Source organism: Protopterus annectens, chromosome 6.part0 (assembly GCF_019279795.1).
Source record: "Protopterus annectens isolate FY-2018-M chromosome 6.part0, PAN1.0, whole genome shotgun sequence".
Classification (NCBI taxonomy): domain Eukaryota; kingdom Metazoa; phylum Chordata; order Ceratodontiformes; family Protopteridae; genus Protopterus; species Protopterus annectens.
Window position 1 is genome coordinate 27948112 of NC_056737.1, and position 18546 is coordinate 27966657.

At 42.0% G+C, this 18546-nt stretch overlaps 1 protein-coding gene across 5 annotated transcripts in view; it reads right to left on the reverse strand.

Annotated features, from left to right (window-relative positions):
• Positions 1 to 18546, reverse strand: part of HECTD1 (HECT domain E3 ubiquitin protein ligase 1) — a 4301832-nt gene that overhangs the window by 4219937 nt on the left and 63349 nt on the right. For all 5 annotated transcript variants that reach the window (XM_044073821.1, XM_044073824.1, XM_044073822.1 and 2 more), the window contains exon 3: positions 1311 to 1425. In XM_044073821.1, the coding sequence (XP_043929756.1) occupies positions 1311 to 1425 (115 nt within the window). The remainder of the gene's footprint in view (positions 1 to 1310; positions 1426 to 18546) is intronic.

An 18546-nucleotide genomic window follows, 5' to 3' on the forward strand; every position in this document is an offset into this window, starting at 1 on the left:
TTAAGAGGTTTTCCTGCCCCTGACTTAGGAGGAGAACCTTCAGGTTTAAGTAAACCTCGGAGGATTATTTTGTTCCTCCTTTCCTGCAGGACTCTCTGGCTAAAAGCATGGCACAACGCACAGGAGTCCTGCAGGTGCAAAGGCCCCAGGCAATAAACACAAGAAGTGTGACCGTCTGTCAGACATTTTCTGACAGCACTGGTCACACTTCTTGAAGCCTGAGACCTTGCCTTCTTTTGACATCCTAGAAGGGAAACACAAACAGTCCCCACAAACACACCAATTAATCCCTTACACAGACACACAGGAAGGGAATAACTTGGGGAACTAGGCCTGACTAAAACTTTAAACAGAAAACTATTTATAAAAGTTTAAAAGGAAGGGAATAGGGTGGGCTGTAACTAAGTACAGGCTAAACTAACACTAAGGGAAAAAATAAACCCCTAACTAAACTTTTTCTTCTTTTACAAGAAAAAACTTACCTCAGCTGGCAAAGGAGACCTCTTTCGCTAAGCGGCAAACGAGATCTGAGGTAGTTCCGCCTTGCATCATGGGATATAGGGTTGCCTCGAGCTGGTAAAAGGAGTTCTCGAGCTAAAGCAAGTGCCGAGTCGGAGCCGAGGATCGGCTCCGAATCCATCCAGCAAGAATGAAGGCGAGATTGACAACTTAACATCTGTTCTTATATTGTGTATTTTAATTTGTCTCTAGCTTTTTACTTTCAGTTCTAAGGTAGCACAGTCTCAGATTACACTATGGTGTTAAGGGAGAAGGGGGATTTGGTTAAAGGAATGATTCTAATGGTTTTATTGCTCTTAACAGAACTACCCTCTGTAACCACTCCTTTGCTCCAAACAACCTGAGTATACATAAATAATACAGGTTTTGGATGCTTTTCATTATAAAGGATCACTTGCGTTTCAATAAAGGATATTTAATTTTTAACTCAACAATGGACTACCCTACTTTCTATTTTGTTTGTAGCACATTTTCCAGTTCGATTTTTATAGTGAACTAGCAGTCTAGGTGTGAAACATAATTCAAGGAATGAACTGCATGCACACCCTCCATACTGCATTGTTTCTTTTTGGTTTGTTTTCAACCCAGTATAAGTTGCATACTGGGTTTTCTGATATTTCAAGGGATACCACTGATTATACTTTTTGATACCTATGATAAATTAACACTGAGCAAGTTACAACTGATTACAGAAACCCACTTCAAAACTACGAAAAGACAGGGTTGTACTGCAAAGACCAAAACAAAATGTTTAAATTTTCTGCTACAGTTGCTTCACAACTTTTACTAACCTGGAGACTGCAAGATTGCTACAACTTCACTATGTCCCCGCTCACGAGCTTTATCTAAAGGAGTTTTTCCATCTTCATCTCTCAAGTCTGGGTTTGCACCATGTCGTAACAGTGTCTGCATATCAAAAAAACAATTAATGAAATCAAATCTTCAAGGCACATTAACCAGTCAAATTCAACCTACTCATCCACAAAGCATAACAATTTCTTTATAAGTTACTGCAGGCCTTCCATTCTTGCTTTGCAACATGCAAAATTACTACCCATCACAAGATTACAGGAGAGGGACATTTCAGGTGGTTAACAATCCATAAGAATTAAATTCTCTTGACGCACATAGCATTGCCATGCCAACTACTTAAGGATTTCCATTAACCATTCCCCTAAACTGTGCAGATTTTTGCCTTATACTTTTGGTCTGTTCCTCAAAATCTGTGGTATTTCTGGCAAACCTCTAAGGATTGAAGTCACAAACACATTTGAATTTCAGACTTCATATCCTTCAGAAAACGCATGCCAACAGAAATCCCATTACTCTAGCATCTTTCTAAATTTGTAAGAGCAATATTTAAATATGTCCATATTTTTTGGGCCTTTGTTCTCTCGCCCCACTTTTATTTTAAGCTTTGTCCTGGTCTCTTGTGCTGACGGGTTGACAGGTATGCCATGAACATAGCACTGGGTACTGTCCATTTAATCAAACTTAGTACCTTATTAGATGGGAACACACAAATACATGAACCATTAAACCTTAACCCAACTGATGTCAACTACTGTGAAAAATTAAAATTTTAGAAGGGGCAAAGGACAGCTAAAGCAGAAGAAATCAAAGTAATGACACACATCAAAACTTAGGTTCATAAACCTGGGGTGGGGTTGTTCTACACAGTGGAATAATGTTAAACCAGCAACATGAGAAGGCAAAATGCAGAGTGCCTCTCTTAGTTAAGAATAGTCTCCAATGCCACAATGTTGCATGCATGAAGGTCAGTACAGTGCTGCTTAGTGAACCCATATATCACAAACTAATTGAACTACAATTTATTTTAAATGGCATATAATGGCAGTAGACATCCATCTGTTAAGTCTCTTTCCTAGGTTTGGCTAAAAGCTAATGTCTTCTTGCTGACACAGAACAATCCCCTTGTCTAACCTCTTGGAAACAGTTTAACCACCAGTTTTGCATCCCTATCAAAGGCAAAGATCATGAAACATTGTCAGTCTTTCAAACAGATATGACTAATTATGTACAGCATTTGTTTCTGAATACAATGTGGGGAGCAGATGCACCCCTCTGTTCTATGCCTCCGAAAGAGCATGGCTAGCAGACAAGCGAGACTATGGACATCTCAAATTACTATGGAAAAAAATAAGGATTCATTTTCAGTGTTAAATCTTCAAGACTGAAGTTTGGCCCTCTGTATGCCAGATGCTGAAGACAAAATTTTTTTCTGATGTTTGTAAAGCTACCGACAAGCATTTTTTCAGGAAACAAGAGCTCAAATCTATTGAAAATGACTCAAAAGAGGGTAAAGACAAGCAGTCATTGATAAAACTCAGATAAAGAACTACAAAAATATTCCTTCATTAGACAATGCTGCACTTGGAATATGTATGCTACAACAGATGAAGTCAAGTCTCGTTGCCCAACACATTTGTGGAAGGCCAGTCAATCAAGCTTTACTGATACACTTTTGCATGAAGCAATATATACGAAGCACAAAGCAGAATCAGTAAATATTCAGTAACAGTTTACAGAATTAAGTAAATAACAGCAACATATAAATCTAATAACTAAGCTGAAAGAAATAATTCAAACAAAATTATAAACAGGACTGTATGAAATCAGTGAACAAAATTCAAATCAGATAAAGTCAAAGAATTAAGACTACTTTCAAATGAACGTACATTTGCAATCAAAGTATAAGCATTTTATGTAATATGAATAATGAACAGTCTAAAGACAATGAAAAACAAATCCCTCATGAATTCATGAAAAATAAAGATTTGACAAAGATCTTTAATATGAAATCTTTGACACTAAGCAGGTTGTTTCCAATGCATACCATAAAATAATCAAGTCCTAAATAAAAGTAAATCCATCCAAAATAAAATGCAACAATTCCACTATGAAACATAAACCATAAAAACGAACAGCAATTATGTCCCCTAACAAGTGGTCCAAATTGGCACAGCAAAAGTGAAGAACCGGCAGCATTCTTCAAATATACAATGAGACTGGAATCACCTTAGATGTCTACATCTCACCAGTACAATTATTCCTGTTCAGATGAACAGCATGAATGAAAGCATATCCAATAAGGTTCCAAAGATACATTTTCATATACTTACAAAGCATAATTTTCTGTGTGAAGATATTTATCTTAAGGTAGAAAATGATTATATTTATTATGAGGGTACAAAGCACTGCCAGAGACATTATTTTAGTTTTCACAGTAAGAAAACCGACCAATCTAACATACCTCAGACAGTCTTAATGTCATCTCGTCAACCACCAAGGCAAATTAAAATAATGAATTATTCTTCCACATCTTTTGCTTCCACACCCCTGAATTGTGAATACACAATTTCTTACACCCAACTAACACAGAGAAGAGAAAAAAAACTTTTCTTTTAGTTGGTGCGATTTCACAAATAATGCAAAGATAATGGTGGAAGAGACAGCATCTCAGAGTGCAGCAGACACAGCCTCACCTTGCAAAAATGTTACAGCTTTGGTTAAATATAAAAATGAAACAGTACAAGAGTAGTTTAGGCACAGCCAAGGGTATCAGCACCAACACCAAGAACACCCACTTTGTACTAATTTTGAAGCAAGACAGCTGGAAAACTTTTGTAAAAGCTCCCTTAAAAGGAAAAGCAGTATGGTTGGTTGGGGGGGATCCGTTCTTGAAATATGGAGTAGAGTGTGTCTAAGGATCACTGGTCTCATTACTCTGTTCAGAAATAGATAAGAATATCTATTACATCCAGTGATAGACAGATAGATAAATTCTGTTTATCTATTTAACTTTGTTTTCCAGGAAAGTCCAACTGGGTAAAACCATTTTTTAGCAGAGGCCCAGTGAGAAAAACTCCACTTGCTTATAAAGCATTATACGAAGTTCCAGTTAAACACACGTTCATTTCTACTTTCATTTACACACAAAGTAGTTACATTTATAAATTAAGATCTTACAGGAAGTGGAAGTTACTTGAGAATACCAAACAAATGAAAATTAATCATATCCATACATGAATTCATGTCATCAAAAATGGACAAAAAAACCCACCATAACACAGACAGCAGAAAGCAGAGCATGAAGCGCCATATGAAGAGAGATGACATCAATAAATAGAAAAATTAAGACTTGTATATAAACAAGTACTTGGGCAAAAAAACTGAAGCTATGAATGGGCACTCTGAAGCAATACAATCTATTATCTGTAAAAATGAGGTACTGCAGTCTAAAGTAGAAGAGATAGATGTGCATGTGGATCTCCTAGAAGCACCTTTAACAGGAAGTCAGTACAGTTGTCCAAGAACTTACCATGTCAGTATATTTCCTACTGATGACTGTAGCAGTTCATAGGTGTATACTTGGTTAACAGCCCTGGAGCCTTTACAAGCCTAGCCCATAGATGTGCCCTAACATCATGCCGCCCGACATTAGTTCCCAGTGCTATCAAGTAGACCCACCAGAGTGATCCCCGGTGTGAACTTTCTATTTCCCATCCACTCATCAAGATTTCTCTTGAAGAGGGCCAGTCAGGTGTTCTGCTTGACATGCATGGAAGTCTATTCCAGAGCATGGGCACTCTCAGGGTTATGAACCTGTACATCCAGCAAGTTTGTTGACTGTGGTAATGAGGTTGAAGTCTCTGAAGCGTATGGTGCGGAGGGATTGGGATTACTTTAATGTAGCACTTAACAGAACTGAGTTAGACAAGGCTTTGTAAGTCAAGCAGAGATCGCCTCTTAGTAGACGATATGAGACAAAATAGCTGGAGTTTTTTTTGAGTCTGTCCGTGTACAACATGTGCTTAACGCCTAGGATCCTCTCTACTCATCCGACATCAGATCCATAATAGAGTACAATGCCCCATTTGGCATGTACCTCGCAAGACATCTACAACTAGAAAGGCCACAGAAATGCCTCACTAAGAGCATTACTGGCCTCAAACAGATGCCATACGCAGATTGTCTCAAAAAAACTCCAGTTCTACTCCGTTGCTCATCACCTGCTCAGAGGCGACCTCTGCCATGTCAAACTCAGATCTGCTGGACATGCTACACTTAAAGAAACCCCAAACTCTCCAAGCCACATGCTCCAGGAACCTAAACCTTGCCACCACAATAAACAGAACATGCTGGAGGGATAGATTCCTGTCCCAGAGACTTCAGATGCTCTGGAACAGACAACCCATTCAAGTCAAGCAAAGCTCATTAGCCCTCTAAGAAAATCTCGACGATTGGATAGGAAATAAGAAATTCACCCCAGGGATCACTTCCATGGCTATGCTAGACAAGGGTGCAAGAAAATAACTTTCTTGGGTGGGGAAAGCCAGGAAACCTTTTTGACTAGGCTTATATAGGTCTCAGGGCCGATAGCCTAGTACCTGCCTATGAACCTATGTAGAACACATCCAGGGATATTGTCGGGTCCCCATGGAAGCTGTATTCTTGGCCATGGACAATGCAGCTTTTAACCTGTGCTGCAGTAATGCTGGGTGCCTGGCATTCCTTCAGTATTGTGATTGGTCCTCTGGGGGGTAAAGTTGGCACTGAATATGCCAGCCAGTGTTTTCTTAACTAGTGGATATTCACTTGCTGAAGTCCATCCAGGGTACCAGAGCCTTACCTTCCCAGGACTGTATTTCCTGTGTATGACCTCGACTCACAAGTGCAGGGGTATATAGGAAGATGCACAAGAATAACTCAGAGCATGTCCAACACAGCAGCCTGAAGACCCCCAGAGTAATAACTGGTCAGCTAACAGGGACGAAGTATTAAATAGCAAGGAAGCCCCATTGTACAAGGGTATTGTCAATAGGGTAGCAACAAAGGTAAACAGGAAGCAGTAGAAATAAACAAAGAAGGAGGACTGTGAAAAGGAATACTACAACAGTAATTAGCAGGACATCTACTGTGATGGTAAACTCTTACACAACTATACTATATCGAGACTGATATCACTACTGCAGCATTCTTAAGTGAGTGATTCTCAAAGATTAAATAAACGTTAACAGTGGTTGGCTAATAAGCAGCAGTGCTATCCAAGAGGCCAGAAAGGACTGATCTAGCTAAGACATTGATTCTAGAATGTTTAGTGAAGGTGTGCGCAGAGGACCAGGTGGCAGCTTCCAGTATGGCCTTAGCTTTGTAAAAAGACACAGAGGATGCCACTGCCCTGGTAGAATGAGTTTGAGGGCATGAGAGCTAGGATATGCTATGCAGAGAATAACTAAAAGGGATATAAGCCTTAGCGATACAGTTTGCAATGGTTTGTTTAGAAACTGGTTGATCCAGTTTTGAGCCTATGAAATGGATTTATTTTTGTCCAGGTAGAATCTTAGCTATCAGTCAACTTATAGAGAATGCTTCCTCCTGATTCTGAGGATTGGGAAACAAGGTAGGAAGGTGTATGGCTTGGTTGAGAGATGCCTCGTTCACTACTATAAGCATAAAAGAAGAGTTAGTCTTCAAGGTCACCTGGTCTTTGTGACAGATAAAGGGAGGTGGCCATACATGCCCGAAGCTCTGAAACTCTTGTAGCTGAAGAAAGATCCTGAAGAATAGTTTTCCAGGTGCGGAATTTGAGATTTGCAGATGGTGCTGGTTCAAAAGGGGGTAAATGAAGCTTTTCCAGGTGAAGACTTGGGTACCAAACAGAGGTTATGGGCTTTCTTGGTGGCCTAAGAGGCAGAACCCCTTTAAAGGAAAAGCTTTACCTCAAATCCAGACCATAAGTGGTGCACTGAGTTAAACAGGCAGAGATGGCCGACAGGTGGCTTTGATGGAAAACTAGGCCAGATCAGAATGCATGAGATCTCTCAGATATTTTAATACAGAAGGCATCTCTGATCTGTTGGGGTCCTATCTGTTCCTGTGGCACCAAAATGAAAATCTCTTTCACTTAGCTACATAGGATTTTTTGAGTGACGAGTCTGACTTCTTGTAGAACCTGAACTATACAGTGTAAGGAATTAGAACCCCATCAACTGCAGGATTAGACTCTGGGATGGCAGGTCTGGGGGTGCAGTGAAGACCCTTTCTGCTGTATGAAGAGATCTACATGAAGTGGTAGTTTGTAGCACCTGCCCTTGGCTATCTGAAAAAAAAGAGGAAACCAATGCAGTCTTAGCTAAAAAGAAATCGCCACAAAATTTACTTGATTGTTCTTTGAATGACTGGCAGTAACAAGAAGGCATAAATGTATTTCCCTATCCAACTAAGAAAGCATATGCCTTCCAGGATGAAGGGTGAGGGCACCGGATGCAGAAAATGGGAACCTGTTTGTTGTTTCTAAGGCTAACAGATCTATATGAGGTGTGACCCAGTGCTGATGGATGTCCAGGAAAACCTCTTTGTTCAGGGTCCATTCATGGAGACCCTCCACCCCAAGGTCTACTCAATGCATCTGCCAACTTATCTTTGTGTGGTGTATGTGGGTATTAACAACCTCCACATCTTGTTTGCTCCAGTGCCTCCTTGCTTATGTACGACAGTTGCCTTATCTGATCAAGTCTTGCAGGACCTGGTTTCCAGGCATTAGAAAAACTGAGCTTGGATGACAACCCTCATCTCCTTTAAGGTTATGCGTTCCTTTAATAGCTTTGTCGAACACCTGCCCTGTAATCTGTGGTTCTCATCCAAGGCACTGGTGTACATTTCCTGAACTGGGGCTGCAGGAAAGTGGAGTCCTGGACTGAATGCCACCTACTTCCTGCACTACAGTTCCCCTCTCAGACAAGTCATTAGATGGATTATTGTGTCTAAAGCGTGATTGCGCTAGATGTTCCTCATATCCAGTTTCGCTAGAGGAAGAAATGGGATAGTGGCGGTCATGAAAACCAACACCTTTAGGCTCTCCCTGGCTGAGCAAAGGCTGAGGGAAGCAGGACTGTGAAACTAGTGTGAAAGGCACTGCACTTTTTTCCTGAGGCAGTCAAGCCTGTATCTTTTTTGTACCCAGCCTGCAACCCAGAAAAAAAAAACTAGGCCCTGAGATGGCTGCAAGGGCAACTTCTTGAAGATGACTGTGAACCTCCACTGTGAGAAGAAAAAAAGTGAGCGGGAGGTGTTGCTTAAGAATCTGAAGCAAGGTAGCTTGGATCAATAGATTTGCTAAGTAAGGAAAAAATCTGGATTCCCTGGGTTCAAGAGAAGACTAACACTGGTGCCAGATACTTTGTAAAAACTCTTGGGGCTGTGGAGAGCTCAAAAAGCTAAGCAGTAAAACAAAGTGAGATGACCAAGAACAAAACCTGAGGAACCTTCAGCGTAGGGGCGGATTAGTACATGGAGTAAGAATCCTTCACATCTACAGATAACAGAAAAGCCAGAGGCAGTTGGCATCTTTAAGAAAATGTTTATTAAGGAGAGATCCAGTATGGTCTTCCACTGACCCTCTTTTCTTGGCAATGTGACTACTCTGGAGTAAAACCTCTTCCTCACAAATTCTTGGTGCACAGGTTCTATTGTCTTGTGCATGCAACTCTTACATTATATAGGTGGAAGCAGATGAATCTGGCTGTAGGGAGGTATACCATCTAGTGTTAATCTCCATCCAAGACAAGAGCACGGACCTTTTTTCCTGATTGAAAGACCCCATTGTCTGTGGTAATCTTTTCCCAAGTGGCAAAGGATAGGGTGAGCCTTTCTGAGAGGTGCAGTAGCTGGGAGGAAGAGAGTTTGTATGCAATCAAAGATTTTTTTCCCTAAAGCGAAGACTCCCAGGGGAGGTATTTGTCTTTCTGGGAAAATCCTCCTGGGAGCCTTCCTGCATTTTTGAGTAGATCTAGGATCCCCTCTGACAAAGGAAGTGGATTTGGTTGAATAATTCCTATGGTACCAAAGTGCAGACGTTAACAGGTGTCTGCAGTCCTAAATGGTTTTTCCATGTTCCAGAAGGATCCTGAAAAGGTTTCTAGGCCAAATAAGAGATTCCTGTCTAAAGGAGAATCCAAAAGATTTACTTTAAAATCTTTGGTAGAGTTGACTGCGCAACCATGCATACCTGTGGATGAAAGAGCCAGTGGCAGCTGCCCTGTACAGGGCCTCTACAGCATTAACTACATATAATGAATGCTGTGTCTTGCTACTTAGGTAGCCTAAGTACACAAGCATTTACTGTTTAGGGTCAGTTCCCTATGGATCCACCACAACCGTGCATATGAAGAGGAGAATGAATATCAGATAATTTGTCTGTATTCTTGGCTATTAATTTCCAGACCCAAAGTTAGATGTCATATAAAACTTTCCCCCCACCTATGCATAGTCCTGCTATCCTTGTTAGAATGGAGGGGGGAGCACTGGTATTTGGAAGAAGCTTTGAAGGTTTATCACAAGAAAGAGAAACTGAAGAGTGGTCTGCTACAAAGTTTTTTAAAGAACAGATGATCATCAGGAATCTTACAAAATCTGACTGGCCTTTTGGGGGCAAAAGGCTAATAGTCTGGGACAGCTGAAGTGGACTTAAGAGTCTAAGAAATCCTCAAGAACTGAAGGAAGTTGGAAGGAGCTAGAGTGCCTATTATCAAAGACATTATAGCTTTTTTGGACCTCAGTAATCTGCCTAGACTCCAAATCAAACTGCTTCATCATGTTTAAAAATTGTCCCCCCAAAAGAAAAATTCTTTCACCAGAGTCAAGTGAATTACAGTCGTCATCATAAGGGACTTGGCTATGAGAACAGATCTGACAGCAGCCACGGAACGGCCAGAATCAGATCTCACCTTCACAGGAAGAAAAAAGTCTGCTGAGGAGGGGATTAGGAAAAAAAGGAAGGAGATTTCAGAACCGGTCTATCCATTCCTTCTCCCTAAAAGGAGGAGGAGATAAATACATTTTTCTCCTCTCTCTCTGACATCCACCGGAACCAAGTGCAGTGGTTCAGATCAGTGATGAACCTCTCCTGTAAGTGGGACCTCTTCCCTAATGAGTGTCTGACAGATGCCCTCTGGACCCTCCAAAATGCTCATACATGGTATACCTTTCTCTGTGAATTCCTCAATCGTTAGGCCCTCTACTCTAAAGCAAGAAAGGCTCTCGATGTGCATGTCATTGCCTATCATACTTTGTTAGCATTCCTAGCTAACATTTAATACTGATAAGACAAGATAGTTTAAAAAAAAAAACAGACAGGGGCATCACCAAGATGACTGAGAGCAGCAACTGCTGACAGCTTTGTGACTGCATACATTTTCTGTCAGGGAAAAGTTATCACAAAATTAAAATTTGGAGTTACTTGTTAGCAACTTTTATTCGCTAATAGTCAAAGAAAAAAATTATAGCTTCAAGTTCTTCAAAAGCTGAAATCTTCCTGTCTCAATTTCAATTGCTTGGTTAAGAGAGAACAGACTTCATCAGCCACTCAAGAAATGGTACTCAGGGTTATTGTGTTAAAATATATATATATAGTCACTAATCTCTAGTTTGCAGGACGTATTATTTAAAATGGACAAACTGGACACCAAAACAGAAAGCTTCAAAGAGACCAGAAAGGTGGAATATTTAGAAACTTTTATGAAACAAAGTGCACAAATCTGGAGCATGGAAAAAGCTTTGAATGATCACGAACGGAGAATAACTGAAGGTGAGTCTCAGACAATTTCTTTTAAAACAGAATAACTAGTTCATTGATAAAGATGATTTAGACAACCGACAGATGAAACATTAGAATTTACGGGATACCTGAAAAGAAAAAGGGAGACTATATAATAAAACTTTTTAACTTGGCTACATAAAACACTGAATCTACCTGAAACATTTACCCTTTGGAACTGAAAGGGGACATAGGCCCATGAGAGCATATTCACAGAAGGAAAACTCACCGCCATGTTCAATTAGTTACATTTACATCTAGCTTGGAATAAGATCAAATATTAAAAACAGCATGGTCCAGCACACCTATTAAAACTGGTGAACATATAGTCAGATTTGACAATGATTTATTCCCGTAAAGTAATGAGTAAAAAAATCCTGTTTACCACTGATCAAGGAACTTAAAAATAATATTAAAGCCACACTGGTGTTTTCTGTAAAGGTCAAATTATTTATTTCTGAAAGGAGCAAAATATTAAACACACTGGATGAGACATCCACTTTGTCAACAAAAATCTAACATTAAATAAATGGATAGAACAGTATATTCCTCAAGAAACAGTGAGCTGAATTCAAGGAAAACTGCTTCTAAAATTAAAAAGCTTATTCTTGATTCTCAGCTCCAACTCAGCCATCTTCTATAGCTTGAGAGCTGTTTACTGGTTCAAGGCTACCCCTTATCCCAGAATGCCCAGCGTCAGCTACCCAGATCTCGTTTGTGATGGCGCACACTAGACATTAGTAGAGTAACCAGTCACTATAACTGGCTGTCCAATACACCTAAACAAGGAAAGAGCTATAGATTTACCTGGCATGTGAAGTAATAAAAGATGCTCAGCCAGTGAAAACAACAGGGAACGCCTCACAATCCTCTAGGAAGGGGGAAGGAGGGAGGGGCGCAAGAAGGAAGGTGAGATGAAGACAACATGGAACGTTATGTTAGGTACATAACTTCTTTATGTTGTCTATCTCGCCTTCGTTCTTGCTGTTTGGGACAACGTCCCTAGCACCTAAAATCCCGGGTGGCTCATTGGAACAAACTCTTCAGAACAGTAGAGCCAAAGGAAGCTCTGCTCCGGGACACCATATCTACCTTGTAATGAGAGATAAAAGTGTGAGGGTTTGCCCAAGTGGCGGCTGCAAAGATTGAAACTATGGGCAACCTAGACTGAAAAGCTACAGGCGGTGGCTAATGCCCTAGTGGAATGACCTTTTGGGTTAGCTGGTAGCTCTTTATTTCATAACTGATGAATAAAGGCAATACTATCAGATAACCATCTGGATAAGGTCACTTTAAACATTGGAAGACCTTGTTTGTTGAAAGCATAAGAAATAACTGGTCTGACTTTCTTAGTTCCTTAGTTCTATGGAGGTAAAAATGCAATTGTCTACGTACATCCAAATTGGTGGAGCTTGCATTCTGCCTTGTTGCTGTGATTAGAAAAGAAAACTGGGAGATCTATGGATTGATTTAAATTGTGCTCTGAGCAGACTTTAGGAACAGAGGATGGACTGGTCCTCAGAGAAACTCTGTCCTTGTGAAACACCAGGTAAGAAGGACGAACACATAGTGCTTCAAGTTCTGAGACCAATCTAGCTGAAGTGATAGCAACTAGAGAAAGTGTCTTCCAAGAAAGAAATTTTTAAAGTGCACAATGCTGCCGGTTGAAAGGGAGGCAAAACTAAGGAGGCTAAAACTAAATTGAGATCCCAAGGAGGGGGAGATCTCTAACTGGGGGTCTAAGAAGAGATGTTCCTTTCATAAAGGCTTTGCAGAGCTTACGAGACATTATGCTAGAATTAAACATACCGATATAAAAATTAGAAATGGCAGCTAGTTGTACTCTAATGGCAGCGGAAGCCACACCAGACTGAAAAAACTGTGTTAGAAATTCAAGAATTTCATGGATTGGGGCTGAGAAAGGATCCAAATTTCTAGATTCTGCCCAGTAAGAAAACTGTTTCCATTTACTAGCATACATTTTCCTCATAGTAGACTTATGTGAGGAAACAATATCACGGACTGCTGGGGAGATAATTGGAAAGCCTGGCTAAGGTTGGAAGTGGAGTAACCAAGCTGTGAGCTGGAGAGTTTGAAGGGATTGGTGCAACCCCCACCTGATTGGTGAATCAGCAGATCTGGAACCGGGTCCAGAATCCACGGCTGATCCAGAAGATGGAGGTGTAGGAACGGGAACCATATTTGTCGAGGCCAATATGGGGCAATGAAGATCATTTTACAACCCAATCATTTTGCTTTCTGTAGGAGTCTTGGAATTAGCGGAAAAGGGGGAAAAGCGTAAAGTCATCCCTGAGGCCAATCGTGGACTAGAGCATTTCTGGGTATATGACATGGAAGAGGAAGTAGGGAGAAGTAGCTGCTGCATTTGTTGTTGAGAGTGGCAAACAGGTCGCAGCAAGGCTGCCCCCATATGCAGAAGATAAGATCCGCAACTTCCTGATTCAGAGACCACTCGTGAGGCATGAGGATAGCTCTGCTGAGCCTGTCCACTATAACATTGGATTTCCCACGGATGTGCATTGCTATAAAAAAAGTTGGGAGGAAATCGCCCATTGCCACAGTCTGAGTGCTTCTCGACATAAGGGGTAAGACCTGGTCCCGCCCTGTTTGTTGATGTACTACACCACTGACATGCTGTCCGTTTGGTGCAATGGTCCCGGAGGAAGAGAATCTTGAACGGCTTGCAGAGCTAGAACCAATCTCATTTCTAGGACATTGATATGCAGAGGGTACTCGTGAGGTTGCCAAGTGCCTTGGACTGTCCTGCCTAGGTAATGCCCCCCACCCCCAACCTATCAGGGAGGCGTCCGTAGTCACTGTGGCTACCGGAGGGGATTGTATGAAGGGTCTGCCCTGAATTACTAGTGGGGAGGCCATCCACCAAGAAAGGTACCTTTTGCATGTTTCTGTGATCGGGATCTTGTGAGACATGGGTAGTTCCTGGAAAGACCACGGCGGGAAAAGAAGCCACTGAAGGATTCTCATGTGGAAATGTGCTAATGGGACAAGAATTGCAGCTGCCATGGAGCCTAGAGCTTGGAGGACATGTCTGACTTGAACCCTTTTGCTCTGCATTAGAATCAACACTTGACAAATAGTGGAAACTCTTTCCTGTAGTAATCTTGCAAACATTTTTGTTTAATTCTGCTCCTATGTAAGTAATAGACTGACAGGGCAACAAGGCATATTTTTCGAAGTTTACTGTAATGCCTAGTTGAGTGCATGATGTGATTGTACAATCCCGTGCCTGTAAGAGTTGATGCTGGTGGTAGCACTCAAGAACCAGTTGTCTAGATAGGGAAACCTGGAATCCTTGATGCCTCAGGTGAGCCGTGACTACTGCTATACACTTGGTGAACACCCTGGGGGCTGAGGTGAGACCAAAGGGCAGAGCTCTGAACTGGTAATGACTGGCCCCTACCCGGAAGTGAAGAAATCTCCTGGAGCGTCTGTCCATCTTGATATGGTAGTACGCGTCCTGATGATCTATCGAGCACATCCAATTGTCCTGACCCAGAAAAGGGAAAATGGACTATAGTGTTACCATCCAGAACTTTTCTTTTTGTACAGATTTGTTCAATCAGCTAAGATCCAGTATAGGTCTCCAGTCCCGTCTTTTCTGGTACTAAAATGAATCTTGAGTAAGTTTCGGATCCTAGTTGGTCTGCGGGAACTTCTTAAATGGCTCTTTTTTCTAGCAGTCTTGAAACTTCTGTGACTGCTTGATCCCTTAGATTGGGTGGGACATCTGGGATGGGCTTTTTGGATTCTATGGGGATTGATGAAAGGGAATTTTTGTAACCTCTGGATATGATGGATAGTACCCATCTGCCTCTCGTTATATTTTGCCAGGCTTTTGGGTACAGAGAAAGTCTTCCCCCGACTGCCTCCAGAGGTGAGCAGTCGGGCAACCCTTCAGGGATGCTGGAAGGATTTGGCAGAGAAAGGTTCTCTGTCACCCTGGTTTTGCGGTCCACCTCTGCCACAATGGCGGCATCTGTTATTGTTGTTTCCCCCTCTGCCTCCGGGGGAAAAACACCACATGTGTCAGGCAAGGGTCCCTGGGATTTTAGGAACCACATTTTTCCACTCTTCTGACCCTTGGGATAAGGTCTGGAAGGAGTGGAAAAACAGACTCCCATGGCAGGGAGTCTTGCCTTCCTGCTCACATCTGGTCGTGTCTTTCACATGAGGCCCAAAGAGAAAAGAGCCATCAAAGGAAGTATTGAAGGACGCTCGAAAGGGTTCCACAAATTGACACAGCCGCATCCAAGCATGTCTCCTGAGAGCCACGCCTGTCCCTGCGGCTCTGCTGGCTGTATAGGAAATCAGCTTCATGGAGGAGTTAACTATGGAATTAAGAGTCGCAAGTTGAGAAGCTACTTTGGCTGGTGCTCCCTCAGCTGTAGGATCTTGAAGGTTATCTCCAAGCTCTTTCAGAAGATCCCTTTGAAGACGTGTAAAATGGCATAGATAATTCAGGGACCTCATTGAAAAGGTCGCTGAAGCAAACATTCGCTTTCCATATCTGTCCATCGTCTGAGACTCTTTGTTCGGAGGATGAACAGATGAAGAAGTCTCTGCTAACTTTCTTGGTGGCTGCTGCTACCACCATGGCATCAACAGGCACACCTTTGGAAAGGAATTGCTTGCCCTGGGGGGCTGTAATGAATTTATTTGGTCTCCTAGGAGTAGGTTCCACAGAATCTGGAGCTGACCAAGCCTTTCGAGCCACTACAGACATGAGTGGATCGAAAGGAAGAGATACCCAGGAGGTGGAAGGTAGGGAACCGAATGGATCCAGGTATACAGACCCATCCTCGGTAGGGGCTAGGGAAATCCAGTCCCTCCTCTGCCTAAGCATTTCAAGGATGCTCGAAAAGGAAACCTCTTCAGAGGGGGACCCTTCCGATTCATCCATGTCTGTATCTGAAGTGACTCAAGGAGTCTATGTGCTTCCTCTTGCACTTCTTCCGAGGAGGCTCCTCCGAGTGATCAGGGGAGGCTTCGGAAAAAAAGGGATCACCCAATGGGGTGTCCTGGAGCATAGGTTCCCTACACGTGGGATCTGGAGGAGTGGAGGTGGGCACAGACTCCACGGGGGAGGAGCAGATGGAGATGACAGCAGAGCTGTCTTGGGGGACAGCACACTCCGCATGACCTCGAAGGCTTCCCGACCTCTAGGCAGAGAAAGCTCCGGCTCCGAAGAAACGTGAGTCTTTCTCTGCGTCGAGGGTGACTGCTCCAAGGCTGATGTTGGAGCCGAGCTCACCTGCGCCAAAGCTCCGAGGGGGAGAACAGGGTTGGACAAGGGTCCGATGCCTCTCTCCCCCTCGGAGCAGACGAGAGAGCCTCAATACCCAGATCCCTCGATAGAAGGTACAATCGAGGTAATGGGAGCAGACGTCAGAACTGAAGAAGAAATTATTATCGGCGCCGATGGTTCTACTGCCTGCGGATCCATTGTCTCCGGCTCAGAGATAAAAGTAGTCGGAGGAGGAATAGAAATAGAGGTGGTTGGAGCAGATACTTGTTGAGGTGGGCTGGACAGAAGTCTTGCCAGTGCCTGTGACTTAAGCAACCTACTTAAAACTCTCTCCACATCATGATCCGATAATCTAGAGGATCGAGAGGAGTGGGAAGAATAATGGCTACGTTCACTCTGTAATAAAGCTGACTGTGGTGCCAAGTGGATGGACTCCAAGGATGGCGATCTCAGTCTCTTATGGCTCCGAGATGGCTTCGAATTAGCAGATGGAGCAGACAGAGGAATTATCTTGTCGGTGCCAGCCGGTACCTACAAACTTGGTTGGTCAAGTAAAGGAGTCTGCTCTGAAGGTGGAGCTGACGGCTTGACAGATTTAGGGGATTTCGCTGGCTGAGTACTTTTAGCCGGAGAATCCTGAGGCTTCAATAATCCCCGAAGGATTCATTTGTTTTTGTGCTCAAGGACCCTTGGACTAAAAGCATGACATATAGAACAGGAGTCCTGCAGGTGAACAGCGCTCAAACAATAAACACAACTAGTGTGCCCATCTATCAGAGACATTTTCTGACAGCATGAGTCACACTTTTTGAAGCCAGACACCTTAGTATCTTTAGACATTATAGTAACAACAACCACACAACAAATAATGAAAAACTATACTATAAAAAGAACAAATAGACTTTTTTTTTTTTTTTTTTTTTTTTTTTTTACAGTTAAAGAATAGAAGAAAAGCCTCTAATTTAAACTGCTATCCTGGGGAGGGGGACTCTCTAATTTAAATGAGTTCAAGGGAACAGAAGGCCTGAGAGTTATGGAGCAACAGCCAATAAAGCTAAAATACACAAGAACGCGAAAAAGGGATAAAGGAATATTATCTATATACTAAAAAGACAATTACTTGACAAACTTTCAAGAAAAAAACAGTCAAATTATGGAACTCCCTCTCACCCACAATTACCTCCGTACCATCATGCACCCACTTCAAAAATTTACTAAAAGCGCACCTAAAAACATGCTGGCTATGCCCTTGCAACTCCCACTCTAATATCACCCACCTCATCCAACCACTACCTTTCTTTCCACTCCACTAACTACCTTGATTATAGCAAGCTCAGATGCTCATAAGCCTAGTACTTATACAGCAGGAACTTCTTATTTTAACATTTGTTAATGTCTATTATGTACTTCACAGATCAAGATTCTAGTTGTCTACTGATGTACTATGTTCTTCCTCTGTAAATATGTTGTAAGTAATTGCTATGCAAATGGTTAATCACTATGTATTCCAATGTAACTACTGTCTGTAACTGTGGAGCTTTTCTCCCCGGGCCTCTGCTGAAAATGGACCTATGTCCAGTCGGACACTCCCGGTCGACAAATCTAAATAAATAAATAAACAAAAAAACAATATATAATATCAAAAAGATTATACTAAGCCTGAGCCAGTAAGGAAACAACCTCGCAGCTGAAGCGGCAAACGAGATCTGGGTAGCTGATGCTGGGCATTCTGGGATAAGGTGTAGCCTCGAGCCAGTAAACAGCTCTCGAGCTATAGAAGATGGCCAAGTTGGATCCGAGGTTCTGCTCCAAACCCAAACAGCAAGAACGAAGGCGAAATAGACAACTTAACATCTTATCTTCTGAAATAGATTTACCCTTTAAGTAAATGGTTCACATCGGACTTTAAGCTAAAAATTTTCACGATACAGAAAATGAATGGTAAGTATTCATACATTTACAATGAGAGACTTAACATTTTTCAGTTAACTAAACTTATAAATGTATTTTGAGGGTGGCCTAATGGTTAAGATGTTTGTCTTACAAACACAAGGTGCATGGTTTGAGTTTCACAAGGGATAACTGGCTATGCTTAAAATGGCTCGCAAGGGCAGTTAGCTTA